The sequence below is a fragment of the Dromiciops gliroides genome, chromosome 2 (genome assembly GCF_019393635.1).
Source record: "Dromiciops gliroides isolate mDroGli1 chromosome 2, mDroGli1.pri, whole genome shotgun sequence".
Lineage (NCBI taxonomy): Eukaryota > Metazoa > Chordata > Mammalia > Microbiotheria > Microbiotheriidae > Dromiciops > Dromiciops gliroides.
Window position 1 is genome coordinate 7633881 of NC_057862.1, and position 24271 is coordinate 7658151.

Below are 24271 nucleotides of genomic sequence, written 5' to 3' on the forward strand. Positions count from 1 at the left end.
CCCCCGCCTCCGTCCATTGGCTCCTAGCGGGAGAAGCCTCGCCCTCCCACCAATCACAGTCTTTGGCGCCAGAATTTGAAACGATGTTTTGACTTGAATTCCGGCGACAGGTCTGGGATTACTTTTCGTCGGCTCTGAGTTTGGGGGTCGGGGGCGCCCTGACGCAATCCTGACCCTCACGCTCTGATCCCGATCCTCTGGCACCGAGGGGGTCCCGGCTGCGGGACAACGCTGGGGAGCTGGGGGGCTTGGCGGGAGCCCCCCGGGAGGGGTCGCGGAGGGATCCGGCGCAGGACGCGAGCGTGGGCGGAGGGGTACGCGGGGCCGAGGTAGGGCAGCGGCGGGGTGGCAGCTCAGGCACAGGGGAGGAGGAAGGGGACGGAGGAGTCACGACAGACTGACTGGGTTCTCCGGGCGACCGACGGACCGCCGCCCCGACCACCAGGAGGAGGTGAGCAGGTAAGCGAGGCTCTAGGCCGGGCTGCTCCCTGATGGCTGCCGGCCGGGGCCACCGCAGGCTGGTCCGGGATCCCTTTGCCCGGGCAGTCAGTGTCCCTCCCCGTGTCCGTGGGGCCGGCCGGGACCCCGCGCCTGGCCAGCAGGGTCCGACAGTCGTCCGACCCATCCACGCGCCTGTCCCTCGCATTGTGACGGAGTCAGAGCCCCCCATTCTGGCGTGCCGGAGCCCCCTCCTGTGACGTCACGGCCCCTCCTGGGGCCTGGATCCCCCCGCCCGCGGTTATTTCAGCCGAACCTGCCCCAGGCGCATTTTGGTCTTTGGCGTTAAAGAGAAGTAGGGGCGCTAAAATGAGGAGGGGGGGTCAGCAGGTGGGGGGGCCGAGAAGGTGGTCGGTTTTGAATTGTGGGGAGTTTGTGTGTGTTGTGCGCTGGCCAGGAGTCGGTTTGACTCTTACTGGGGGCTGTCCTGGCCCCCCTCCCTCCCTGCCCCCCTCTGAGGGGGGGGTGTCACTCCCTGGCTCCCCTCCCCGGGGGGGAGGCAGTCCACCCAGGCTGTGTAGCGCTTAATTAGAAAGCAGCAAGGAAGGGCCGGGGTCCGAATCCCGGCCTGGGGGACGGCGCCCCCCCTCCCAGTCCCTCCTTGAAACTGACGAGGGTTCTGACCCAACTGCCTTCCCCCCCCCCCGGAGAGCGGGCTCGGGGATGGGGTGCGGGGGAGGGAGCGGGGTTCGGCAGCCTGGTCGCTTGTCAGTTGTCTTGGGGACCCGGGGCTGACCGCCTCAGCTCTGGGTCAGCCTGCTCTTTGTGAGTCAGTGGTCTCTGAGTGGAGGCTTTGTGGGGGGCATCTGTCTGTCTGGTGGTCCAGTCGTGTCAGACAGTTAACGAGCCGCGTCTGCCAATTTCCTTCTCCAGCTCATTTGACAGACGAGGAAACTGAGGCAAACGGACTAGTAGAGTATGCGTCTGAGTCTGGATTTGAACTCGGGATGGGTGTCTGACTCAGGCCCCATTGTGACGTCTGACTTGGCGGGGTGGGGCTCACTGGGGTTGGGGGAGCTTTGTGACGTTACATCTCCGTAAAAAGGCAATGTTTTTTCTCTGAATCATTTTTTTAATAAGGAAGAACAGAATTATTTGTAAATTGTTTCTTGTGAAGTGATGGGTAAAATTAATTTTTTTTCAGATCTTTTTATTGCGATGGAGAAAACGGATGTTTTCGGTTATATTACTATTATTAAAAAGACAGGGAATGATGGTTTTCGGTATCCAATAAACCGAACTACTTGTGTGTTTGGAAGGTGAGAACTAAAACAATTTCCTTATTTTTTACTTGGATGAATGAAGGGATATCATAGCAAAACTGAAATGTCGATGCCCTGGCTAACACCTGGCTTTGGTCCTTTGTTGAAACTAAAAAAAAAAATCTTGTCATCAGCTGTGGTAAAAGATTTTGACATTAAAAATCTTGACCAAAAACCAAAAAATAAGCTTAAACTAGCCCCCTTTGTTGGAAAGGTGCCAAACATACTGGATGTTGACACAGAAACATTACATTTTCCAAACCTTGGTGTTAAGCCATAAAGGGGATTATAAGAGTGTTTGTGTGTGTGTTAGAATCCTTTCTTAAATCTTGGATAGATAAATGGCCTGAGCACCCTCGCCCTTTACTCAAGTTCAAGGCCCAGAGAGAACCAATGTCTGAACTGGCTGGTTGTCTTGGAAATTCCTTGGCCATTGGGGAGAGGGTGATGCATCCCTCTTGAGTGGAATCCTAATGGGATGAAATTCCATGCAATTTCACTTACAGTGACAGACAGTTAAGGGTACTTCAGTCTGCATGCAGCCCTTGGTTCTGGCCTTGGAAAAGCCAGCCTAGGAACCCACACAAATTGGGGGGGTGGGGGTTGGTGTTTTCTAGTTGGCTGCATAATTAAATCATCAGATGCCATCACTCTCTTGCTAAGGCATCATTCATTCACACGTTACCACCAAATGAAGATAATCTCCTGATCCAATGGAGAAATTTTGTTACTCAGAAAAGTCTTTTCTTTCCCTATTTGTTTGGGTTTTGGGTTTGGTTTTGGTTTTGGGTTTTTTTTTGGTGAGGCAATTGGGGTTAAGTGACTTGCCCCAGGGTCACACAATTAGTAAAGTGTCATGTGTCTGAGGCCTCCCTGTCATTTTTACATGATCAACAGGTGTGGTGGTGGTGCTGGTGGCAATAAGTGAAGCTGAGTTTTTGTGGGTGCTTTTTTTCCCCCCCATTTTTTACTTCTTACAAAACCATATTGGACCATTGACAACATTGATGATATTACCCTGCTAATGAACTAGGTACCATGCAAAATGCTTTATAGATGTGTCATTTATGCCCATTTTACACTTGAGGAAATTCTTAGGCAGACAAGAAGAGTACATATGTGGTTTAAGTTTTTGAGTGTCTATTAAAACTTGAATCTATAAAAAAGGGTTTTCCTCACTCCAGGCCCAACACTATCACGTATCCGCCTCACTAACACTAATTCCTAAATCATCACATTTATGAGATAATTTTTTAAAGTACTTAGGAAAAGAATTGAAACAATTTCTATTTCTCTGTCACTGGTAGTTATTAAAATAGCTTGCATAGCAGTCACAAATTACTAGGGTCTTAAAAGTAAATCTTTTTTTAAAAAAATACATCTTAGTTTACTTAGGCAGTATAGCTTGAAAAAGAGAACAACACACCATCAACGGGATTTGGGGGGGAGAGGGGGGGAGCAAGGATCAAAGGAACATTAGGGAGGTGAGAGACTCCACCCCTAACTTCGAGCCTTGATTTGTTCTTGAGGTCTCACTTAACCTTCAACATGGGCCTCCAGAAAAAGCTTCCTCCTTTGGGATCTTTTGGAAGTTCTATTTTATAATGCTACTGATTGAATCCAAGCAGCAAGAAGGGAAAAGTGTGCTCCCCAATTAAGGGCCTCTGTTGGCTTAACTTTCTTTCCTAGGTAGGTTTAGGGGGTAACGCTCCTTTACTTGTGTTTACTGCACAGTGTGCCAATATTAAATGTCTCTGATCTTGATGAAGTTTAGATAATCAGTCATTTGTTAGCCAAAATTTTTTTTACAGCTTTGTTAAAAAAAAAAAGTTGTCCCACTTAAGGAACTAGCCCATTTTGAAGGAGATTACAGGGAGTTTTAAGGAGATAGAATTCTCATTTCCTGCTTGAAAGTGAAGGTTGTTTCTCTTCCAACTTACCTGCATCTGCTTGGAAAGCTTGCTTAGTGATGCCCAGTATCCCCCAGCACAGAGCCTGGCCACACAGTAGGCATATAGGCATTTAATAAAGAAATGTTTGTTGTTTAAATACTTCAAAGAAAAGAATGACTAGCTTTTCATTTTAAATATATATTTTTATTATAGAAAGGTGATAGCAATAGTAATATCAAAAATTTTGTGCCATGAAATTAGTTTTTTTTCTGAAATTCTTATAAGAAAAAAATATAAAACATTTTTTAAAATAATTTTTTAATTAAGGGATACGGAATGTGACATCCGGATCCAACTTCCAGTTGCAAATAAACAACAATGCAAGATTGAATTTAATCAGCCAAAAGAGGCAAGTATGGTTTGAAATTAGTTTTGTTTAGTTTCATATATGTGCCAGTTTTATTTACTAAAATTATCTAATTTTTAGGCTGTGTTGTTTAATTTAAATTCTTCACATCCAACTTGGTTAAATGGAGCTGAATGTTGCCATCCTGTGAAATTGAAGCATGGAGACTTAATTAACATCTTTGACCGTTCTTTCAGGTAGGTAAAATTGGCAGAATCATAGCATCTGTCTTGAGTTATGTTATTTCATAATTACCTGTTTCAGACATTTTTATTAAATTAAGAAATGGAGAATTATCACCAAGTCATCCTTGCATGCCCATTCCCAGCAACCTTATATGAGGGGCAGGGGTTGCTAGAGAAGACACGACACACACCTAAGTGGACAAAGAGGGCACATCTCAAACCCCACCAGTCTCTCTTCTTAGCTAGAGTGGCCTATGTCACTGTATAACATGTCATTCACAAGATTTTCTAAGCAGCAATTATTTCTCAAGGAATTGTGATTTGTGTTAATGACCTGACCTACAAAGAGCTCTTTTTCATTCTTACAGTGTGGTCAAAAACCCCACATTTTCTAGTTGAGGACCTCCCTGACTTCCTTTAAATTGCACCCCTACCTCCTAAGCTCCCTGCAGCACATGTGGTTGTGCACACACACGCCATCTAGTGACTCTTCTTTCTCTGCTGCTCCTTCATCAAGACAGACTTCTAATTTGTTAAACTATTCTTCCCTTCAACACCTACTGGTGCCTGGAACATGCTCCCCTTCTCCTCTTCACTTCCTCAGTTAACATCCCACTTTTGGCAAAAACCTGGTCAATTCCTTTCTTCCTTAAAGCAGGGTCATGATCATGAATGCCTTTATTAAATGGATAATCAAATACATGCCTTAGAATTCTTAGAAGGAAAGAAAAAGCCAAATCTAGTTCATTATCCTTTTAGCATGTAAAACATATGAAAAAATAAGTGACAATTTTTAAACTAATTTATATGCATGTGCAATGTATTGTGTATTATGGACATCACTAGATAATTAGCTTGGTTGCTTTTTTTTTTTTCCCCCTGGGGGCAATGAGAGTTAAGTGACTTGCCCATGGTCATACAGCTAGTATAAGTGTCAAGTGTCTGAGGCTGAATATGAACTCAGGTCCTCCTGAATCCAAGGCCAACTTAGCCACCTAGCTGCCCCTCCTGGACTTTTAATAATAATAATTTAGAATCGTTATTAAATCATCTTCCCCCTCTTCAGGTTTGAATATGCAAAAGGCTTCCCGAATGAAGAAACATCAATAAAGCCTCCAGAACCAAAAAGCAAAGAGGTAGTAGAGTATGAAAGTATCATGTTGTTTTATTTTGACATTCTTTTGAGGTCTTCCAATACTTCTGGGCTTTCATGTCTAGTTTTGCTTTGGTCAATGATGATGGACAGTTAAATTCTAATGCTAATGCTTAAAATTAATTCATGATTTTAATACTGTGACCATTTAAAAAAAGATTCAGTTATTTTCTTGGCCATCATTTTAAAGTCTGGAGTTGTTTCTTATAAGGAACCCAATTTGATTATATTTGATGCCAAAATAAGCTTAGTAAAAACATGTAGAATATGATGCATGTTTTAAGCAGTTACTAGACAGAATGTATGTACCTTGAGATTCAAAGAATTTTGTAAATTTTGTAATTTTTATGTACTCTTAAGAGTAGCATTTCCTATAAGAAATGGAAGAAAAAAGAGGGAGGGCTAACATGTAAAGGTAATTTATAAAAACTATAAAAGTGAATTTTATTGAATATATAACAGTTTAATTTATTCACCAAAAATAATGGTTGGTTTAGATCATGGGAAATAACTTGATAGAGGTTACTGGGGGCAATGGCATCTTTATAACAGTATTATTCTCCTTAGCCACAAAGTATGTGTAAACATTAATTACCACCTGTTAACAATTCATAGGCAATAATACCACCTCGATCCCGAAGTCTCTCAACTCTGCACCCTGGTCAGTTTTGTTTTCTTGTTCGTGTTTGGTGGGAGGCAGGGAAAGAAATGCAGGGGGGAGGGGGGAAGGCAGAACATTGTTCAACAATAGTACTAAAACTAAATGAAGAAAAGAAATAGATTAAATTCTAGTAGTACTTAATATGTTGGCATTGGCCCAGCTGTGAAGATATTGGGGTGGAGAGAAGGGAGGGAAAAGGGTTAAGGGCTTAGCTAATCTGGGGGGGGGGCATTTTTATACAAGTATATGAACTGAATTTTTGTTGCTTGGTTGGTTTTTTAGTGAAGCTGCTTCATCGGGTGGGGGGGGAAGGGGGGAGTAACCTAGTTGTGAAACTTTTGCTAGTTTAAAGAGCAGTTTTACTAAGAATATACATTTTACAAACATAATTATATATAAATCTTGTATGTGTGCATTGTGGCTAATAAACATAAACAAAATTATTTCTTAACTTAGGCTTATTATATATGTGTTATAATAATATATAAACCCATTTCAAGGGGAAACAGGAGTAAAATTTATTATTTAGGTTAGAAAGGAGGTTTTTGTTGTTTGTTAAAACAAAATTTGAGGAAAGTTGGCAAGTTTCCCATTTTACTTTAAAGAATACAATTACTAGTAATTAATATTCCAAGAAAATATTTTCAAGCCTTTTCATGTTTGTTTGTTTTTTTAATACAGAACGTCAAAAGAATGAGGAGGAAATCTCTTTAAGAGAAGTTTCTCTTATAAAAACTATAGAAGAAATAATAAATGAAAATAAATCTAAACAACGTGTTGATGCTTCAGATAATGTAAAAGAACCTCTCACAGAGAAAGCTCCAACTTTAACAACTAAAGAACTAAAAGAGAATGGAACCAATGTCACCCCAGAGAAAAACACTTCCCTGAAACTAGCAGATGACTCCAGTGGAGATGTGAGTCCTTGTTTAACCCTGGACCATCATGGGAAGAGTGGAAAACCCACACTTTCTCCTTTTAGGAAACTGTATGGCCTTATGAAAGAAGAATTAAACCTTACTAAACACCAGCAAACAGGCGATGTTCATCATGGCAGAAAGTCCGGGTCTAAAAACCGGGCCAGTGTGGATGGTAGAGAGTGGGAAACGGAACTCCTCCACTTGCCCCGATCTAAGCACACGGGGAAGATGAAGACCAAAGCAAACTCTGCTTCATATGATGGGATGGCAGAGGCCGAGCACGGCGTCACAGAAGAAACGTGGTCTGGGGACGTGGACAAGAAGCCATGTAGTGAAGAGGAAGTAATACTGGATGCTGAAGACCAAGATTTAAAGCAGCTCACCTCTACCCAGAAACGAAGAAAAAGTGAGGAGTTGCCCCTCGAGAATGCTGGGAAGAAAAAGGGTAAAATGGGAAGTGGAAAAGACAAAAGGAGGTCGGCCCCTGTGAGGTCCACATCAGAGGCCCAGAGTCCGTATCCTTTACTTCGATCCCAAACCAAGAACCTTGAGATGTGTTCCCTAGGAAGAGGTAAACTGCCCAAATTGGGAAGAGAGGTTGCTGAGCTCCGTGAGAACAAGGCCACAGCTGCTGAGAAGCCTGTTCTCAAAGAGAGTGACCACAATGGTGGCGGCGATTCTGTAGATTTGGCTAAGGGAAATAAGAGTAGTAACCAACCTCCTCCCAAGAAAACTTCAAATTCAGAAAAAATGAAAACTCAAGATGAAATCGGTTTCGAAGGTTTGTCAGAAATGAACACTTCCACAGTGTCTTCTTTTTCCTTTATACCTAATAACTCTTCTACAGGTTTCAAAAAGAGAAACTCTTATATTGTTGAAAATTGTACAATACTACAAAAGTATTTAAATGGTTTTACTTCAGATCGGTACCAAAAAAAGCCATCCTTTTTTCTTCCTAAGTTAGCCCAAGAGGAAGCTAAAAATGACGATACTTTTTTGCCTACCCATAACCAGTCGTTAGGTGATGAAGCAACTAAGTTAGTTTGTTGTTGTGAATCACCCGATATCAGTCAGTTTGATATAAGTGATTTTGAAGACTCCACTTCAAGTTTAGATTACCAAACTTCTAAAAAGCTAGGTAAATCTAATTTCTGAAGAGTTTTTACATGTGCTTTCTTCCATTTGTGTAGTTCTAAAGGTAAAATTTATTTCTAGGACGTAGCTGGGTTTTTATTTTGTACTCAAAGGGAATTTTTTGATGCTTGACGGCCTACTTACCGTTGCCTGTCTCTCAGTAAATTAGATAATGGGAAGTTAAATTTTTAGGGCCCACAAAGATGCCATCATGAAGAGGACATTTCAAAGGCAACACTTAATTTTTTGCTCTCAAAGCTGCCCTCTCAGCACTTTTAACAATGCTTTTTGGGGGATTCAGAGTTAGATTATAGGGAATCCTCTTCAGAAAAAGAGGCAGATTTCAAATCCGGCCTCAGACACTTGACACTTACTAGCTGTGTGACCCTGGGCAAGTCACTTAACCCTCATTGCCTTGGGAGGTTGCGGGGGGGGGGGGGGGGCAGGCCTTTGAGCTCCTTTGCATCTCAGTTGTTTTTTTTTTTAAGCTGTAAGTATGTGCGTGTGCAGATCTATCTATCATACATCCTTTTGTTTGTTATGAAACATCTCGTGTGTGCATGTACATTAAATATATGTTTCTTTTAAGATAATGTGAGTGAAAATGACGAATCATCAGCGAAGAGGAGGCGAGTTTCTTTTGGAGTTCTTCTCCGACCTGAATTATTTGATGAGAACTTACCTCCTAATTCACCTCTTAAAAGAGGAGAAACCCCCGGGATGAGAAGACCATCACTTGGTTGTCTTCGGGCTGTCCTGAAAAAAACAATTAAGGTACAAATATTTTAGATGAGAATTTAATTCATCCCTATTTTGATGATATATAATGGCCTAATTGCATTTTTTTTTTAGAATTTTATTTTCCAAATTACATGTAAAAGCAAATTTTGACATCAATTTGTTAAAAACACTTTGTGTTCCAACTTCTCTTTCTCCCTCCCTTCCCACCCCAAGAACTCAAACAATTCAATATAAATTTCAGATATCAGTTCTTTGTAGATGGACTGCAATTTTCATAAGTTCTTCAGGGTTGTATTGGTTCATTGCCATGCTTAAAATAACCAAGTGATTCTCAGCAGATCATCTTACACTAATGCTGTTATTTTGTATACAGTACATTTCTCTCTGTTTCAGTTCATGTGGATTCTTTCCAGGTTTTTCTGATAGCATCCTGTTCATTTTTAATTTAATTTTTTTTGTGTGGGGGGGGCAATGGGGGTTAAGTGACTTGCCCAGGGTCATACAGCTAGTAAGTGTCAAGTGTCTGAGGCCGGATTTGAACTCAGGTACTCCTGAATCCAGGGCTGGTGCTTTATCTACTGCACCACCTAGCCGCCCCCCATCATAATTTTTATATAATACCTTGAACTTGAAAGAGAATTTTCTTCACAATCGCCCAGCAGAGTAGGTACCATATGTTTTGACATTGCAGTCAATCATCATAACTATTTCCCTCCATCCCATTCCCTTCCAATGATATTTACTCTATTGTCTAGCTTATTTTTCCCTATTCCTCCTCAAAAGTGTTTTGCTGGGGGCAGCTAGGTGGCGCAGTAGATAAAGCACCAGCCCTGGATTCAGGAGGACCTGAGTTCAAATCCGGCCTCAGACACTTGACACTTACTAGCTGTGTGACCCTGAGCAAGTCACTTAACCCTCATTGCCCACCAAAAAAAAAATATTTTGCTACTGACTGTCCCCTCCCCCGCTCTACCCTCCCTTCATTCACCCTTCCTTCCTTATCCTCTTCCCTTCCTACTTTCCTGTAGGGTTAAATAGATTACTCTTCCCAATTGGGTGTGAATGTTATTCCCTCCTTGAGCCCATTCTGATGAGGTTAAGGCCTTTGAGCTAATTCTATTTTCTGAATTTTTCTTCCTCCCTCCTCAACTCTCCCTATGAAATCAAGCAATTCAATATATGTCATACATGTGGTGTTATGCAGAACATCTTCACCTTCCTCAAAAGTGTTTTGCTTATTACAGCTCCCTTCCCCAAACTTCACTTCCTTCCTTCCCCTCTTCTCCCGCCCCCCCATCTCCTTCTCCTCCCATTTTTCCTCAGGGCAAAAATATATTGCTATACCTGCTTGAGTATGTATGTTATTCCCTCTCCTTCCCCCTCTTCCCCTCCCCTCCATAGGCTTTTTTCTTGTTTCCTTCATGTGAGCCACCTCTCCCCTTCCCCCAGTCTACTCCTCCTATCCCTCACCACTATTTTAAAGATGTCATCATGGGTTAGCTAGGTGGCACAGTGGACAAAGCACCAGCCCTGGGCCCAGGAGGCCCAGAGCCCAAATCCGGCCCCAGACACCAGACAACCCACCCTGTTTGTTCCACAAAGAGCAAGGATACACAAAATGCTTTACAAATACCATCGCTTCATATTCAGTTCAGACCTGTGTCCTCTGTGTATTCCTTACTGCAAAAGTTCTTATGAGTTGGAAGTATTATTTTTCTCATATATGAATGTAAACAGTTTAACCTTTTAATGTCCCTTATGATTTCTTTTCCCTGTTTACCTTTTTATGATTCTCCAGGGTCTTGTATTTGAAAGTCAAATTTTCTATTCAGTTCAGGTCTTTTCATCCACAAATGCCTGAAAGTCCTCTTTTTCATTGAAGTCCCATTTTTTCCTCTAAAATATTATACTCAGGGCAGCTAGGTGGCACAGTGGATAGAGTACCAGCCCTGGAGTTGGGAGGACCTGGGTTCAAATCTGGCCTCACACTTGACACTTACTGGCGATGTGACCCTGGGCAAGTCACTTAACCCCAATTGCCTCACCAAAAGAAAAAAAAAAAGATTATACTGAGTTTTGCTGGGTATGTGATTTTTGGCTATAGTCCCAGTTCCTTTGCCCTCTGGAATATCATATTCCATGCCTTCTGGTCCTTTTGATGCAGATGCTGCTGGATCTTGCTTTATCCTTATTGGAGCTCCACAGTATTTGAATTCCTTTTTTCTAGCTGCTTGCAAAATTTTCTCCTTGACCTGGGAGTTCTGGAATTTGGCTATAATATTCCTGGAGGTTCTCCTTTTGGGATCTCTTTCAGGAGGTGATCGGTGGATTCTTTCAATTTCTATTTTAGCTTCCGCTTCTAGAATATCAGGGCAATTTTCCCTCACAATCTCTTGGAGGATGGTGTCTAAGCTCTTGTTTTGGTCATGGTTTTCAGGTAGTCCAATGATTTTCAAATTATCTCTCCTGGATTTATTTTCCAGGTCAGCTGTTTTTCCGAGGAGATATTTCACTCTGCCCTCTATTTTTTCATTCAGTTGGATTTGCTTTACTGTGTCTTGGTTTCTCATAAAGTCACTGGCTTCCATTTGTTTAATCCTAATTCTTAGGCAATTATTTTCATCAGTTTTTTTTATCTCCTTTTCCATTCTTTTCTCCCTCTCTCTACATCTTCCTTCTATCTCTCCTACTTTCTCTTCAAAGTCCCTTTTGAGAGCTTCCATGGCCTGAGACCAGTTCATATTTTTCTTGGAAGCTTTGGATGTGTAGGGGCCCTGTGGTTGATTTCCTCTTCTGAGTGTGCCCATTGATCTTCCTTGTTGCTGAAGAAACTTTCTATAGTTCTGAACTTTCTTTGCTTGCTCATCTTTTACTTGACTTTAAACTCTCCGGGGGGGGGGGGGGGGGGGGCGGCCTGCTTCTCGGCTAAGCAACTGTTCCCAGCTTCAGGGGTCCCAGGTGTTTTGGTTTGAGGGAGGACAGGTTTTGCTCTCACCTGGCCTGTTCTCTGGTCTGAAGATAACCTCAAGCCTACTTAGTAAACAACCAACCAGCAAAGCGTTCTGTGATATGGTTCTCTTAGCTTCGACAATCCTGCAAGAGCCCTCCCCAACCTGGGCCTCCTGTTGCTCAGGATTTCTTCCTGGTTCCCTGCTGGGGTGGGACAGCTGAATTCCTCCCTAGGTCCCGCTGATACCCCTGCACTTTCCGACTGTACGCTCAGTTCCAGAAGATGCTGGTGCTGTAGCTGATTCAGAGGCTCTGGGGTAAATTCCTCCCATATGGGGTGCCTGGGGTCTCTGTTGGCATGATAACGGGGTTGGTCTTTCGCCCAGAATAGCCCCCTGTAATCTATCTATAGCTGGAAAATAATCTCAGCCCATATTTTTGTGGGTTTTTCTGCTCCAGGGGTTCTTTTATTGCTGTTTTTGGGGTAATTGTATCAGGACCTCTGTGTGTTTAATGTCTTTCCTCTGCCATCTTCCACGTCCTTCCCTAATTGCATTTTTAAAACAAGTAAAAGGACTTTATTATCCTATCCTCAAATAATTTCCAGCTGGGTACCCCAACAGTAAGGGGTGTGAACAGCACTGAATTTTTCTCTATGTCTGCAGTGAAATTCTGATTGTGTTAGGTTATTTTGTAGTGTTTTTAAAAGGCTCTGAGGGGCAGCTAGGTGGCGCAGTGGATAGAGCACCGGCCTTTGGAGTCAGGAGTAGCTGAGTTCAAATCCGGTCTCAGACACTTGACACTTACTAGCTGTGTGACCCTGGGCAAGTTACTTAACCCTCATTGCCCCACCACAAAAAAAAAAAAAGGCTCTGAGACACAAAATTTCACTTACTATAAATTTTATGACTGGCCTTGAGTTTCTCTAGGTCCATTTTGGTTATTGCAGTTATAAAAAAGAAAGCTGAGACATAATTTCCCTTAATATTTGCCATCCTGCCATAGTATGATGCAATCCTAAGCCTGCCAGCCCTCTTCTGAGGGAGGCTAAATGTGTACTTTAGGAGAGCTCTTCAGACTTTAAACGTGTGTAGGTTGTCTAAAGGCCACTTGCATTGAGCCATCTGAACTCTGAGATTCTACTTTGTGCAGTGGCTATTAATACTTATGGTGGGGGTATATAGTTCCTGCTGACTAGGGTCATTGTAAAAAGAGAAATCTCTTTGCTAACCTGAGGGTGCTGCTAAGGTAAACAAATGAACCCATTACTAGCAATACTATAATTTTGTCCTTTTCTTTACTCCTGTAGTTATGACTTGCCACTGGGAAGGTGGTAGACAGTCTGAATCACTGAGCTAGTAATTTTGGGACCAATGATGGAAAACTAACTGTTCATGCTCGTGGTCCAGTATAACTAAGGCCAGCTGCCTAGCAAGTACCTCTGCAGGTTTTGTCTGAAGACCCTTATCTACCTCCAAATGCCTCAAGAGTAATCCCTTCCACCTTTGGTCATTGTTAGGAAGGCACGACCTAAACTAATTAGGTCCATCAGTCATTCGAGAGGTGTGGGACCTCCATTGTGTCTCACTGTCACCGACTGGCAATTCGCTGAAGCTCCTTGAGCCTTGGGGTGCCACTGCAGAGAATGCACTCTGTGTTGGTCAGACTCAAATGGGTGTGTTCAGTTATTTCTTGTAATTGATGTCAATTGTAAAAATGTCCATTTCAGCCGGAGCATTCTAAGCCACCAGAAAAGGACTCTTCCTCTGAAGGGATCCTGGATGTACAAGACCTGTCACTGGAGTTGCCTAAGAAAATTTCTGCAGCCTCCGGTGATGACCCTGAGAATGCAGAGGCTATTCCTACTGAAATCCAGCCCCAGAAGATGAACAGGCCATCATCATCAAGAAGATCTTCCTGTGGGAGGGGCCAAGTTGATGATGCCCTGCAGATGATCTGTTCCAGGAGGAGAAGTGGTGCATCTGAAGCTAATCTCATGGGTATTTGAGCAGAGAGTAATTTTAAAATAGCTTTTTAGCCCAAGCAATGTGAACAGGCAGTCTCCTAGCTTCAGAGAGCTTAGTCTACCCACAATCACAGAGATGAGAGATTGGAGGAACAGTCAGGGAAGGCCATTGAATGGCTGGATCAGAGAAGGTAGTGCAGAAGTACACAACAGGGCTTGGAGTGAGGTATAAATTTTAAAAAGCTGGAAAGGTTGAAGGTGAAAGTGAAAGAAGCTGCTTAGAGTTTAACAGGATGGAGTGAGACATGGTTAGACTGCTGGGTTTAGGAAAAATCACTTTGGCAACTACTATAGGAAAGAAATTAAAAGGAGGGAAGAGAGTAGATACCTATTACAGTCAGTCTGCAGTGAGAATGGAGGGCTTGAATTTACTCAAATATACATAGCTGGTGGTATTTGTGAGTCATGAGAAAAGAGGAGTTGCATGTGATAGATGTGGAGAGAGAAATAAATGACAAGATTTGGCAAGTGACTAGATGTGCCCATCAAGAAAACAGAAGAGAGAATGACCTTGAAGTTAGTTGGGTGACTAGAAAGAGGGAGGATGGAGGGTATGGTATCCTCAACCAGTATCAAGGAGGTTTTGCATTTGTCTTTGTTGATTGATTTTCATCTTCTGTTTGGATAAACTTCTTTTTATTAATTGTTTATTGCTTTTCTTAACAGTTGTACGCTCTTGGGCAGATGTGGTAAGATTAGGTACTAGAAAGCCACGAGCAGACGTTGTTGTAAAACATGGTCTTGAGAGAAGAATAATAAAAAAAAAGCAGAAGAGATTAACCCCCAAGGTACATTACAGAAATTTGGAGGGTGTTTTACATGTGTGTACATAAATATGTGTATATATATGCCAATGTTATATGTGTGTATATTGTGTGGTGGATATATTATACTTATGTACTTATGAATATCATGTGAGCAACATTAAGAAATGCTGAATTTATTTTTGGAAATGTTTCTTTTTACTTTACAGAAGCCAGCAAACCAAGCTCAGAATCACTTTAGCACAGGCCACGCAAACTCTCCCTGTACCATAGTGATTGGAAGAGCTCATACTGAAAAAGTGACCATGCCTATACGGCCCTGTAGGATGCTGAACAACTTTGTTTTAAACCCTAACATGGATATGAATGAGGATTTAACAGGTGAAAAATGAGGCCATTGGGATGTGTCATGGAGGGCAGGCATGAGCATCTGCCCCATTTTAAAAGAGCCAATCAAATGCTTCCCAGCCATTGGTTGTCATTGGATCTGGGTGCTGCCCTGATGTTGCCTTTGCTCTGGTCCCCCTTACCCCTCTAGGGGCAGGTTGTAGCTTCTTGTATGTGTGATTGGGAAGAAGGGGTATTGTGACTCAGTAGAACAAAAGAGGAGCAGACAGCCAGGGTCAGAAAAAGAACTGAAAACCAGGGGAGGGAACAGGAGAGAGTCGAGTTGGGTGCCCTGGACTTTGAGAAGAAATCTTTATGAATAGTGAGTAGGAAAAAAAAGGAGGTCCCTTGTTGCTTTGTTTGAAATAGGAATTGGGAATCAAGAGTTTGTACCCTAGGTTGGGTACCCTGGACTTTGAGATCTCTTTGTGGTCTGTTGTATTGTTTTCTCTTTTGGGAGATGATGGAATGACTGTTTACATCTTAAAAAACAAAAACAAAAACATGTATTGCTGCTTTGTTTTGTGTACATATACATTAATGTCACTCATTTTCTTCCTTAATAGGACTGACAGAAATATTTAAAACCCCAATAATGAAGAAGCGGGCACCTGGAAGTGTGTCTCCAGGGACTGATACAAGTCCACAACTTTTGTCTGGAGAAACATCTGCCACATCTTCAGAAAATGAAGATGTCATGCATCCTTCAGATGGATTTGGTTGGTTTGCCTTCTTTTTTTTTTCCTGAAATGTTTACTTGTAATTGCCAAGCTAACATCTGTAGCCCCTTCCATGCCAGCGGATAGTTTGTTTTCAAGAATTGCCATAGCTAACCTACCTAAAGAGCTGGGCCCTAACTGAATCAAAGTTACATTATCCATATAGGAGAATTTTTATTTTATAATGTATTAGTAGAACTATTATGTTAGGTGTTCATGTGATGCTACAATTTGAACTTTATAAGCCATATTCAACAACTATAGAAAGAATCTTTGACTCTTCACTCTCACCCTCCAGTGTTCTATCCTGAACAATTGCCAAGTCTTGTCAGCATGGTCAACACCTTACTTTTAGGCCCTAATTGCCTCTAGTCTTGACTGTTAAAATAGCTTTCTATCTCTTCACAATATTCCCCTTCACACAGTTTTCAAAGTAATTTCCCTAAGATTCAGGTCTAACCCCTTAGCAGTCATATGCCCAAGAATCTAATTTAGTTGACTCCCTGGATCCTCTAGGATTTGCAAACTCCTTATCTTTCCCTTTCCTGATTTACTTCACGTTGCTGTCCTTCATGGACTCTGCATTCTAGCCAAACTAGCCATAAGTGTGAATTGTGTATGTCTGTATAGTTTATTTACATATCATGGGTGAAGCACAGGTTTGCATCTTCTTACTAAGTATGTTAATATCATTGGCAATTAGGGGTAAGGGGTAGACCTTGAATTCCAGACATCTTTCCAGATTGGTGAGGGGAACATATTTTTTGTTTCATAATTATCTATATTCTGTCATTTATTACAGCAGAGAAGGTGGAACTTTCAGAAAAACATATATCTGACTTGATCATTCCATGCCGTCGTTCCCCAAGAAACAGACAGTCATCAGGAGATGATGAGATCATTAAAACTGAAAATGAGATCTCTGAAGCTAGAAGTGATGAAATAATGAAGATTTCACTTCTAGATGTCGATGTAGACCATAAAAAATTGACACTAAATTCAAAAAAGGTTCGGACTTCCACACCAAAAGAAAGTGTAACACCACTAAATCAAGAAGAAAAATTACAAAATAGAAATCCAGGAATTGTTATACCAGGGAACCAATGTGCTACTACCTATGGTGTAGAGCAAGAGCAAAGTGTAACCCCGGGAGGGAAACATCCAGTAACACCAGAGGCAATTTGTAACATCAAGAGTGCTATTGAAACACCAGGCAAAGGGCAACCAAAAGAACATTCAACAGATAATCACATCGACCTAAGAAATAAAAACCCCAAAATGTTAGAAGGTCAATCAGGAGTCACAACTTCAGTAAAAGGAAAATCAAATAAAGATGAACCTATCCCTGACCAGCCAGCCAGCAGGGATCCAAAAACATGTCATGGAGGCAATAATAAAATGACAAGTGATGTGTCTCCAGGTGTGATGGTTGCTCAGGGAACTGTAACAAGCATCAAAGATGAGCCAGACAGCATGAAGAAGTTAAGAGCCCCAAAGGAAAAGAGAGAGTCAGTTGAAGACCTAAGTGGAATCAGAGAGCTTATGAAAACCCCAACACCAGTAACAGAACTAGAAGAAGCAAGAGTGATAGATTCTGCTGGGGATGCTGCAGAAGTTCAAACAAATCTTAGGCCATCCCCAAAGCAAATAATAAATTCTGTCAGAGCTGCTGAAAAACAAACAAAAAAGACAATAAAGCTGCCAGCTAAGGAAGAAGATCTGGCCAACATTGAACAGCTTATGAAGACTCCAAAACGAAAAGGTGAGCCTGTCGAGCATCTGAGAGTAGTCAAAAGACTAACAAGAACATCTAAGGACAAGGTAGAATCAGGGGAGAACTCAGCGACAGGCACTGAAAAATTAATGAGGACTCCTCAGGAAAAAGAGCCTGTAGAAAGTCCAAAAATCACTGTAAATGTCAATGTTAAACAGGTTCCAAAACAGAAAGGTCAGTTCTCTGAAGATCCAGATCTCAAGGAGCATATTATGACTTCTACAAAACAACAACTGGTAGAATCAGTCAAAGATAAGAAAGGCAAGGCCATTGTTACGAAGGCATATGAATCATCACAAGAGTTGACCAGGAACAGGAGACTGACAGGAATTATTAAAGAAAAGGAAGAAACAACGAAAGGTGTCAAAAAGTCTACTAAAACATCAAAGCACAAATGTGATCCAGAAGATGATGATCTGACAGGTTTTAGACTTATCAGAGTTCCTAAACAAAAGGTAAAATCAGCAGAAAACCTTACAGGCCTTAAGAAACTTAGGTCACCTAAGGAAAAGGTAAAACCTATTGAAAATTTGACAGGTCTGAGAAGACTTTTGAAATCTCCCAAAGTCAAGAGAGAGCCATTAGAAGATCCAACGGGCATAAAAGGATTGATGATAACCCCAAAAGAGAAGGGGAGAGAGCCAGTAGAACATCCAACCGGCATCAGAAGATTCATAAGAATACAAAAAAGGGGAGAGTTAGATGTTACTCTATTTAGGGAGAGTCCAAATAAAATGGAAGAAAATATATCAAGTAGAAACACGGTTATGTGGAGTAACCCACAAGAAATCTCTGATAGAAATTCAGAATTTTCTGAAAAATTACAACAAATAGAGATAGGGATACTCAGACCAGGAATAAAAGATTTAAGTATTCCACAACAAGGAAATGAAGTAACAGAAAAAATACTGGAGTCCCCAGAGAGAATCCAAACTCTAAAGTTACTGAAACCACCAACAAAGAATGAATTAGGAAATGCCTTTGGATTAAAGGTTTTCGAACCAGAGCCAATATCTGAAGAAATAGGTTCCGTTGCATTTAAAGAGCTGTATGAGTCTCCAAAGGAAAACAAGGTAATTGAACAGTTTTTTTCAGTTTAATAATTTGTACATAGATATATAGGCGTGTGTACATACATGTGTAATACACAGAACAGTTCAATAAAAATAACAGTGGAAAGCAAGGTAAAAAGATTGAACATTTCTTTCAGTTTAAGTATAATTTCTACAATATGTGGGTGTGTTATATGTATGTACATACACATATAGGCTTTTTAGTGAGGCATTTGGGGTTAAGTGACTTGCCCAGGGTCACACAGCTATTAAGTGTTAAGTGTCTGAGGCCAGATTTGAAGTCAGGTACTCCTGACTTCAAATCCGGCCTCAGACACTTAACACTTACTAGCTGTGTGACCCTGGGCAAGTCACTTAACCCCAATTGCCTCACTAAAAAAATAAATAAATAAAAATAACCTAATGTCCTATGGAGTATACAACTGCTGCATGATGACAATAGGTAGATGATGAGTTAGTTCGAAAAAAAAATTCAAGGTCAAACTTCAAGACTAAATGTTAATTATCAAATATTTGAAGAATTTTCATGCAGAAGAGGAACTATATTTTAATTTTGCTCCAGAAGAAATTAGTTAGGGCTGTGATAGGGAGGAAATTACAATGGTGGGGAATTGGTTACCATTTTATAGGTGCCTTTGAATAGCAGTGAACATTATCCAAGTGTGAGCAAAGTATTAGTTGAGCATCTTTGACATGCTTTAAAATAAATCAAAATTCTTTTGAAAACATTTTCTTATCCTTTCAGGAGCAGCAATCAGGTATTGACCAATACCAACAGCAAATTTGTTCGGGGGAAGACAATGGTGGTAAGTAAAAGTGGTAAAATTGATGGAACCTTTTGAAATTAATGTAAGTTTATATAAAGATCTGGCCCAGACCTCTCCAACTATTATATTTTTTGGAGGTGGGGAATGAATTAGTGCTATGTGTAGTAGGTAGAACTTCAAAACTCAGTCAGAAGCCCATTTTGATAAAATGGAAATAGATATATGGTATTGAAACACAAAAATTAGACTGAAAATAGAATTAGTAAATAGAAGAGTGAGCAATAAATTTTCTCTTAGAAGAAAAAAGGAATCTCTTGGTTCTATGATCAGACCTCAATGAGTAAATGAGGACTGAACATTTGGTGACCATCTTTTGATAGCTTTGTGTAATTACATTCTTTTCATGCTGATCTGTATTCTTTATTTCAGAAAATAAATCTAATATTTCTAAAATCGATGGGTTGTCCCCAGTGACATTGGAAGTAAACATGGACCAAGAAATTCCACCCATGTCTACCCAGAGAAGTAAAATTAGTCAGGCTCTCCGAGAAAATGATAATTTGCCAAGTGAGACAGAAAAAATATTTCCAAAGGAAATAGAAAATAGGAGTGAGAATCAAAGAACAATGTCCTTAAAGTCTAAAAATAAAAATAAATCTGGAAAGATCCTCTTAAACGATGAAAAGATTGTGAAAACCTCCTGGGAGGAAAGTGTAAAGGAGATGGTTGAGCGTCATGCCAGATTCTATAACGCAGAAAAAAGGCGACAGGACCCCAAAACCTCAGAGATGAATGATAATCAGGAATTTGTGAATAGTCAGCCCAGCACATCTGGGGAAATGGCTGACGATACAAAGTGCATGGCACCTCTGAGACCTAGAAGAACTGAAGCCGATGATAGATTGCAACGGTCTAGTTCAGAGGAATCAATTATAGAAAAGCCTGAAAGTAAGGCAACCAAGAATGTAAAGGGGAGATTTAAAAACGTTAATATGACATTATTGACATTAAGATCTAGAAATAAAAGCAAGGAATTGCCTAGTGTATCAGATGTGTCACATATGGAAAGTGGAACAAAACTTGGTAATAGATTGCCAAGGAAACTGAATGAACGAAAATCCCCTCTAAGACTCAGCCAGAGGAATAAGACCATTGAAATGGATATATTACCCAGACAGCATAATGAAAAGAGAGAGAGAATTCTTAGAACCAAAATTAAAGCTGATGCAAAATTACAAGAATCTAGTAGTATGGTTAATGAAATAGTTTCTGAGGGAAATAAAAAAGAAAGAAAGTCAAAAAAGAGAATTGCGAATAAAGGAATGATGGGTTTGAGATCAAGAAATAAAAATAAGGAAATGTTTCCTGGCGAATCAGATAAGTCCACAGATGATGAAAAGGAATGTGTTAAGAGCCTGCCAGAGAAGCTGAAAGAACACAAAGTATATGATCATTTTTCAAGTGAAACAGATGAATCACCCACAGAAAATGAGGAAAAATTTATGAAGAGCTACCGGGGAAAGAGAGCTGTAAATGAAGATGGCATAGCACTAAGAACAAGAAGTAAAATGAAGGCAAAACAAGAATGTCATTCGACAGATAAAGCATGCATAGAGAATGATGAAAAGAGACCACCTAGGAGTTTACAGGGAAGATGGAAAACTCTTGCTATTCATGAAAAGATGTCATCTCTAAGACATAAAAATAGAATTAAGCCTGCTAAAGAAGAATCACACAAAGAAGATGCTGTTCCAAGTAAAGGGGTAACAGCTTTACGCTGTAGAAGCAAACATAAAATGGATAAGGAATATCATCAATCTTTGCCGCCTCCATCTAAAGAAACAGAGAGAGTGTACAAGAGCTTCCCAGAGAGGCTTATGTCATTAAGATTACGAAGTAAAAACAAAATTGGCACAGAAATGGGTACATATGTAGACAACAGTGAAAAGAAGCCTCTGAGAGAGAGCACAGCAAGTCCATCTAAAGTAACTTTACGCTTTAGAAGCAGAAATAGAGGCATTAGGTTGATTCATTCCTCGAGAGTTGCACCAGAGAAATTTTACCAAAAGGATGAAAAGCCAGTGAAAGTGCAGAAGAATTTAAGTGATACAACAGGAAGTGGAAATAGGACTTTAAGGTTCAGAAGTTCAAGTAAAATGGACATGATCCTGAAAGGATCTAATCCTTTATTAGCACCCAGAACGTCTGAAGGAATTTTGCCTTCATCTAGAAGCAGAAACAGAATGAATAAAGAGCCACAAGGAGTTCATCGTGTACCTAGTGCAACGAAAATCCTTTACATTGAAGGTGATGAAAAGTTTTCAAGCCTAGAAAATAAACACAGTAGTAGAGCACAAGATAAAATGGAAGGTAGAGTCATGACCAGATCCCGCCTCAGAAGCAGAAATGATCGAGAAGAACTGATAGGATCTAATCCAGAGGGCTTAAGCAGAGGAGGTGAATTGTTTCTAATAGGGACTAGTTTTAGAAATAAAAATATGGATCCACAAAGCTCCACTAATCTTAGCAGAGAGGACCTCTCCGTTTCTCCTCCGAAGATTACTATTGTAACAAAGAAAAGAGGAAAATCAAGGAGCAAACTATTAAAGCCAACAGATGTTGAGAATGATAGCAAACTGCTGGATGAAACTTATAATATAAATTTTACTTCTGTTAAAGAAACACGGTCAGAGCCGATTCTGTTAAAAACCAGTACACAAGATAAGGTTGTACCAGTCAATGAGTTTTGGTCCAAAAGATTAAGGAAAGACCAGGAGCAGCACGACTCTGAGGAAAGAGTTAATGTTGGTTCTCGAAGAAAACATACCCTAAAGGAGACCAAAGCATCCACCATAAGTTCAAAGCAGGTGTGATATAATATTTTATAAGAACTACTTTTAAGGAGCAGAATCCCAGTATTGTCTAATCTGAAAATGTAGTATGGGTGTACCAATCTCTTTACATTATTCTGTGCTAGTAATATATGGTTGACTTTTCCAGTACAGATTTTTAAATGAGATTTATATAGTATAAGGCAGTGTACAGGTCACCAAGTTTGCTTTATTTTGAAATAAAAGTTAAAACCACTTTAGGTGGAAACCTTCCTAAAATGTATTACACACTTCTCTGTTTTCTAAAGCTGAGCATTCAAAATGCAAATTTAACACTTTCTTGATGAATGAATGTCATCATGAACAAAAGTCATCAGTTACTATGTTGTAATATAATGTTTGCAGACCCTCAGTTGCCCCAGACTCTTATTGTCAGCTACATTTTCTTTACTGTCATTTGCTTTCCTTCTCCCCTTTTTCTCCCCCAATTCTAACCTGTTAGAATTCTATGTAAAGGAATAATAGACTATCTGGTCTTTATTTCTTTAGGGTCCTTTGTTGAAGGTTGTAAGAAATTAATTGTAATTTGGGGCTTCCATGACTACATCTTTGCTTCATTATGGTCAGACTGAAAAGATGTAATCTTTTCAGTTATATATATCATATATTACCCCAGCTAGGAATAATGGAATAGGACTCCAGATGGTGGTGAGATTGTGGAAGCGAGGCCAGCTCTTTGAGCTAGCTGAGATGGAAGCAAGTTTGGGTTTTGGGTCAGTCTTTGCTAGAGCAGTGAGCTTATTCATTTTCTCTTCCCCTATTCCCTTTCTCGTCCCTGGCTTTATTAATCACCTGTGTTGTAATTTTTGTTCCCTTTAATAAAACCTGGTTTGTTTGTGAAAAAGAGGCTGTTAATCTCCTTATTTGTCAGGGAGAAATAATCTTTTCTTAGGCTTTTCAAGATTACATCTTTTCAGTCTGACCATAATGATGCAAAGATGTGGTCATGGAAACCCCAAAGTACAATTAATTCCTTGGAGGATGCTAGATCAGTGAAAGTTTTTGCCACATAAATGTTCATCAAAACCTATTTGCATTTTATAAAGCACCAAATGCTGAAAGCATTAAAGTTCCCCAGATATTCAAAAGGAGCTTCCTTACTTTATTATTTAAATATCCCAAGAATTTGTTGTAAGAATAGTTAGGAGTTTTTGTACTATACCAAATATATTCTGTGTGGGTATTTCTTCTACTGATCATTATATTATACTCACATCATAATTTAATTGATAGCCTTTGGCATTCACTTGCCTATAGAGGGAGGGAGAAAGTCATGCAGCTAATCTGGACTATTCTTTGGCTGGTCCACAGGATGATTCACAGCCTTTGAAATGGGTAAGACCTGGCCTGGGTAAGATGACTTCCTGGAGCCTCTGTGGTCACTGCAGTAGATGTAAACCAAAATCTGAAATTGGCCCAATGACAGTCATATAGGGAAGTTATCAGAATTAAAACTTAGGATGAATGTTACATTGTTTTGAATTTCATGATGAAATGTAGAACTTGAGACTCCTAATATGAATTTTAACATACTGTACATATTAATAGGTTTCTATATTTTATACATTTGAGTCAGTTTAGTATTCTTAAGTTAAAAGCCAGTTTCTTTAGCATTTCCTTCAACCTGTTTAAAAAATTATGTGAAGTTAAATGTCCACACATTGATAGTTTGCCAGTGCAGCTTATAATCATGTTAAAATGTTTAGGTTAACTTCTGAATTGTCTTGTAGACAATTAAGCTGAGCATGAACGTTTTCCTATACGAAAAAGATGGCAGTAGGTTATAGGATCTAATAGAAAGTTGGGTTTTCAGGTACTGGTTTTTAGATAATATGATACTACCCAAATGATTGAAAATGACTTTGTAATTTGAAATACTATACAGGATCAAATATTCATATACATCTATCTTGTGGATTTTTTGTTCTAAATAGAATTAACAGCACTCAAAACCCAAAAAGGAAATTATTAAGGCCATAGAAGAAAAAGAAAATGAAGATGAGCATTTTGTAAATAATATGATAATACAATATAATTTTAAGGAAGTTATATGACCTATAAAGAAGATA

At 40.2% G+C, this 24271-nt stretch overlaps 1 protein-coding gene across 3 annotated transcripts; it reads left to right on the plus strand.

Annotated features, from left to right (window-relative positions):
• The first annotated feature begins 343 nt into the window (after positions 1–343).
• On the plus strand, positions 344–23036 carry MKI67 (marker of proliferation Ki-67). 3 transcript variants are annotated; one of them, XM_043989538.1, is made up of 15 exons: positions 344–459; positions 1643–1757; positions 3980–4061; positions 4140–4255; positions 5310–5379; positions 6012–6057; positions 6739–7758; positions 8701–8885; positions 13531–13801; positions 14494–14615; positions 14801–14972; positions 15545–15697; positions 16500–18544; positions 19290–19350; positions 19741–23036. In XM_043989538.1, exons 2-15 carry the CDS (start codon positions 1657–1659, stop codon positions 22182–22184), a joined length of 6888 nt encoding a protein of 2295 aa, XP_043845473.1. In that variant the 5' UTR covers positions 344–459; positions 1643–1656; the 3' UTR covers positions 22185–23036. The 3 variants fall into 3 exon arrangements, with proteins under 3 accessions (XP_043845473.1, XP_043845475.1, XP_043845474.1); XM_043989540.1 differs by having other exon boundaries at positions 6739–7548; XM_043989539.1 differs by having other exon boundaries at positions 381–451.
• The last annotated feature ends 1235 nt before the right edge of the window (positions 23037–24271 follow it).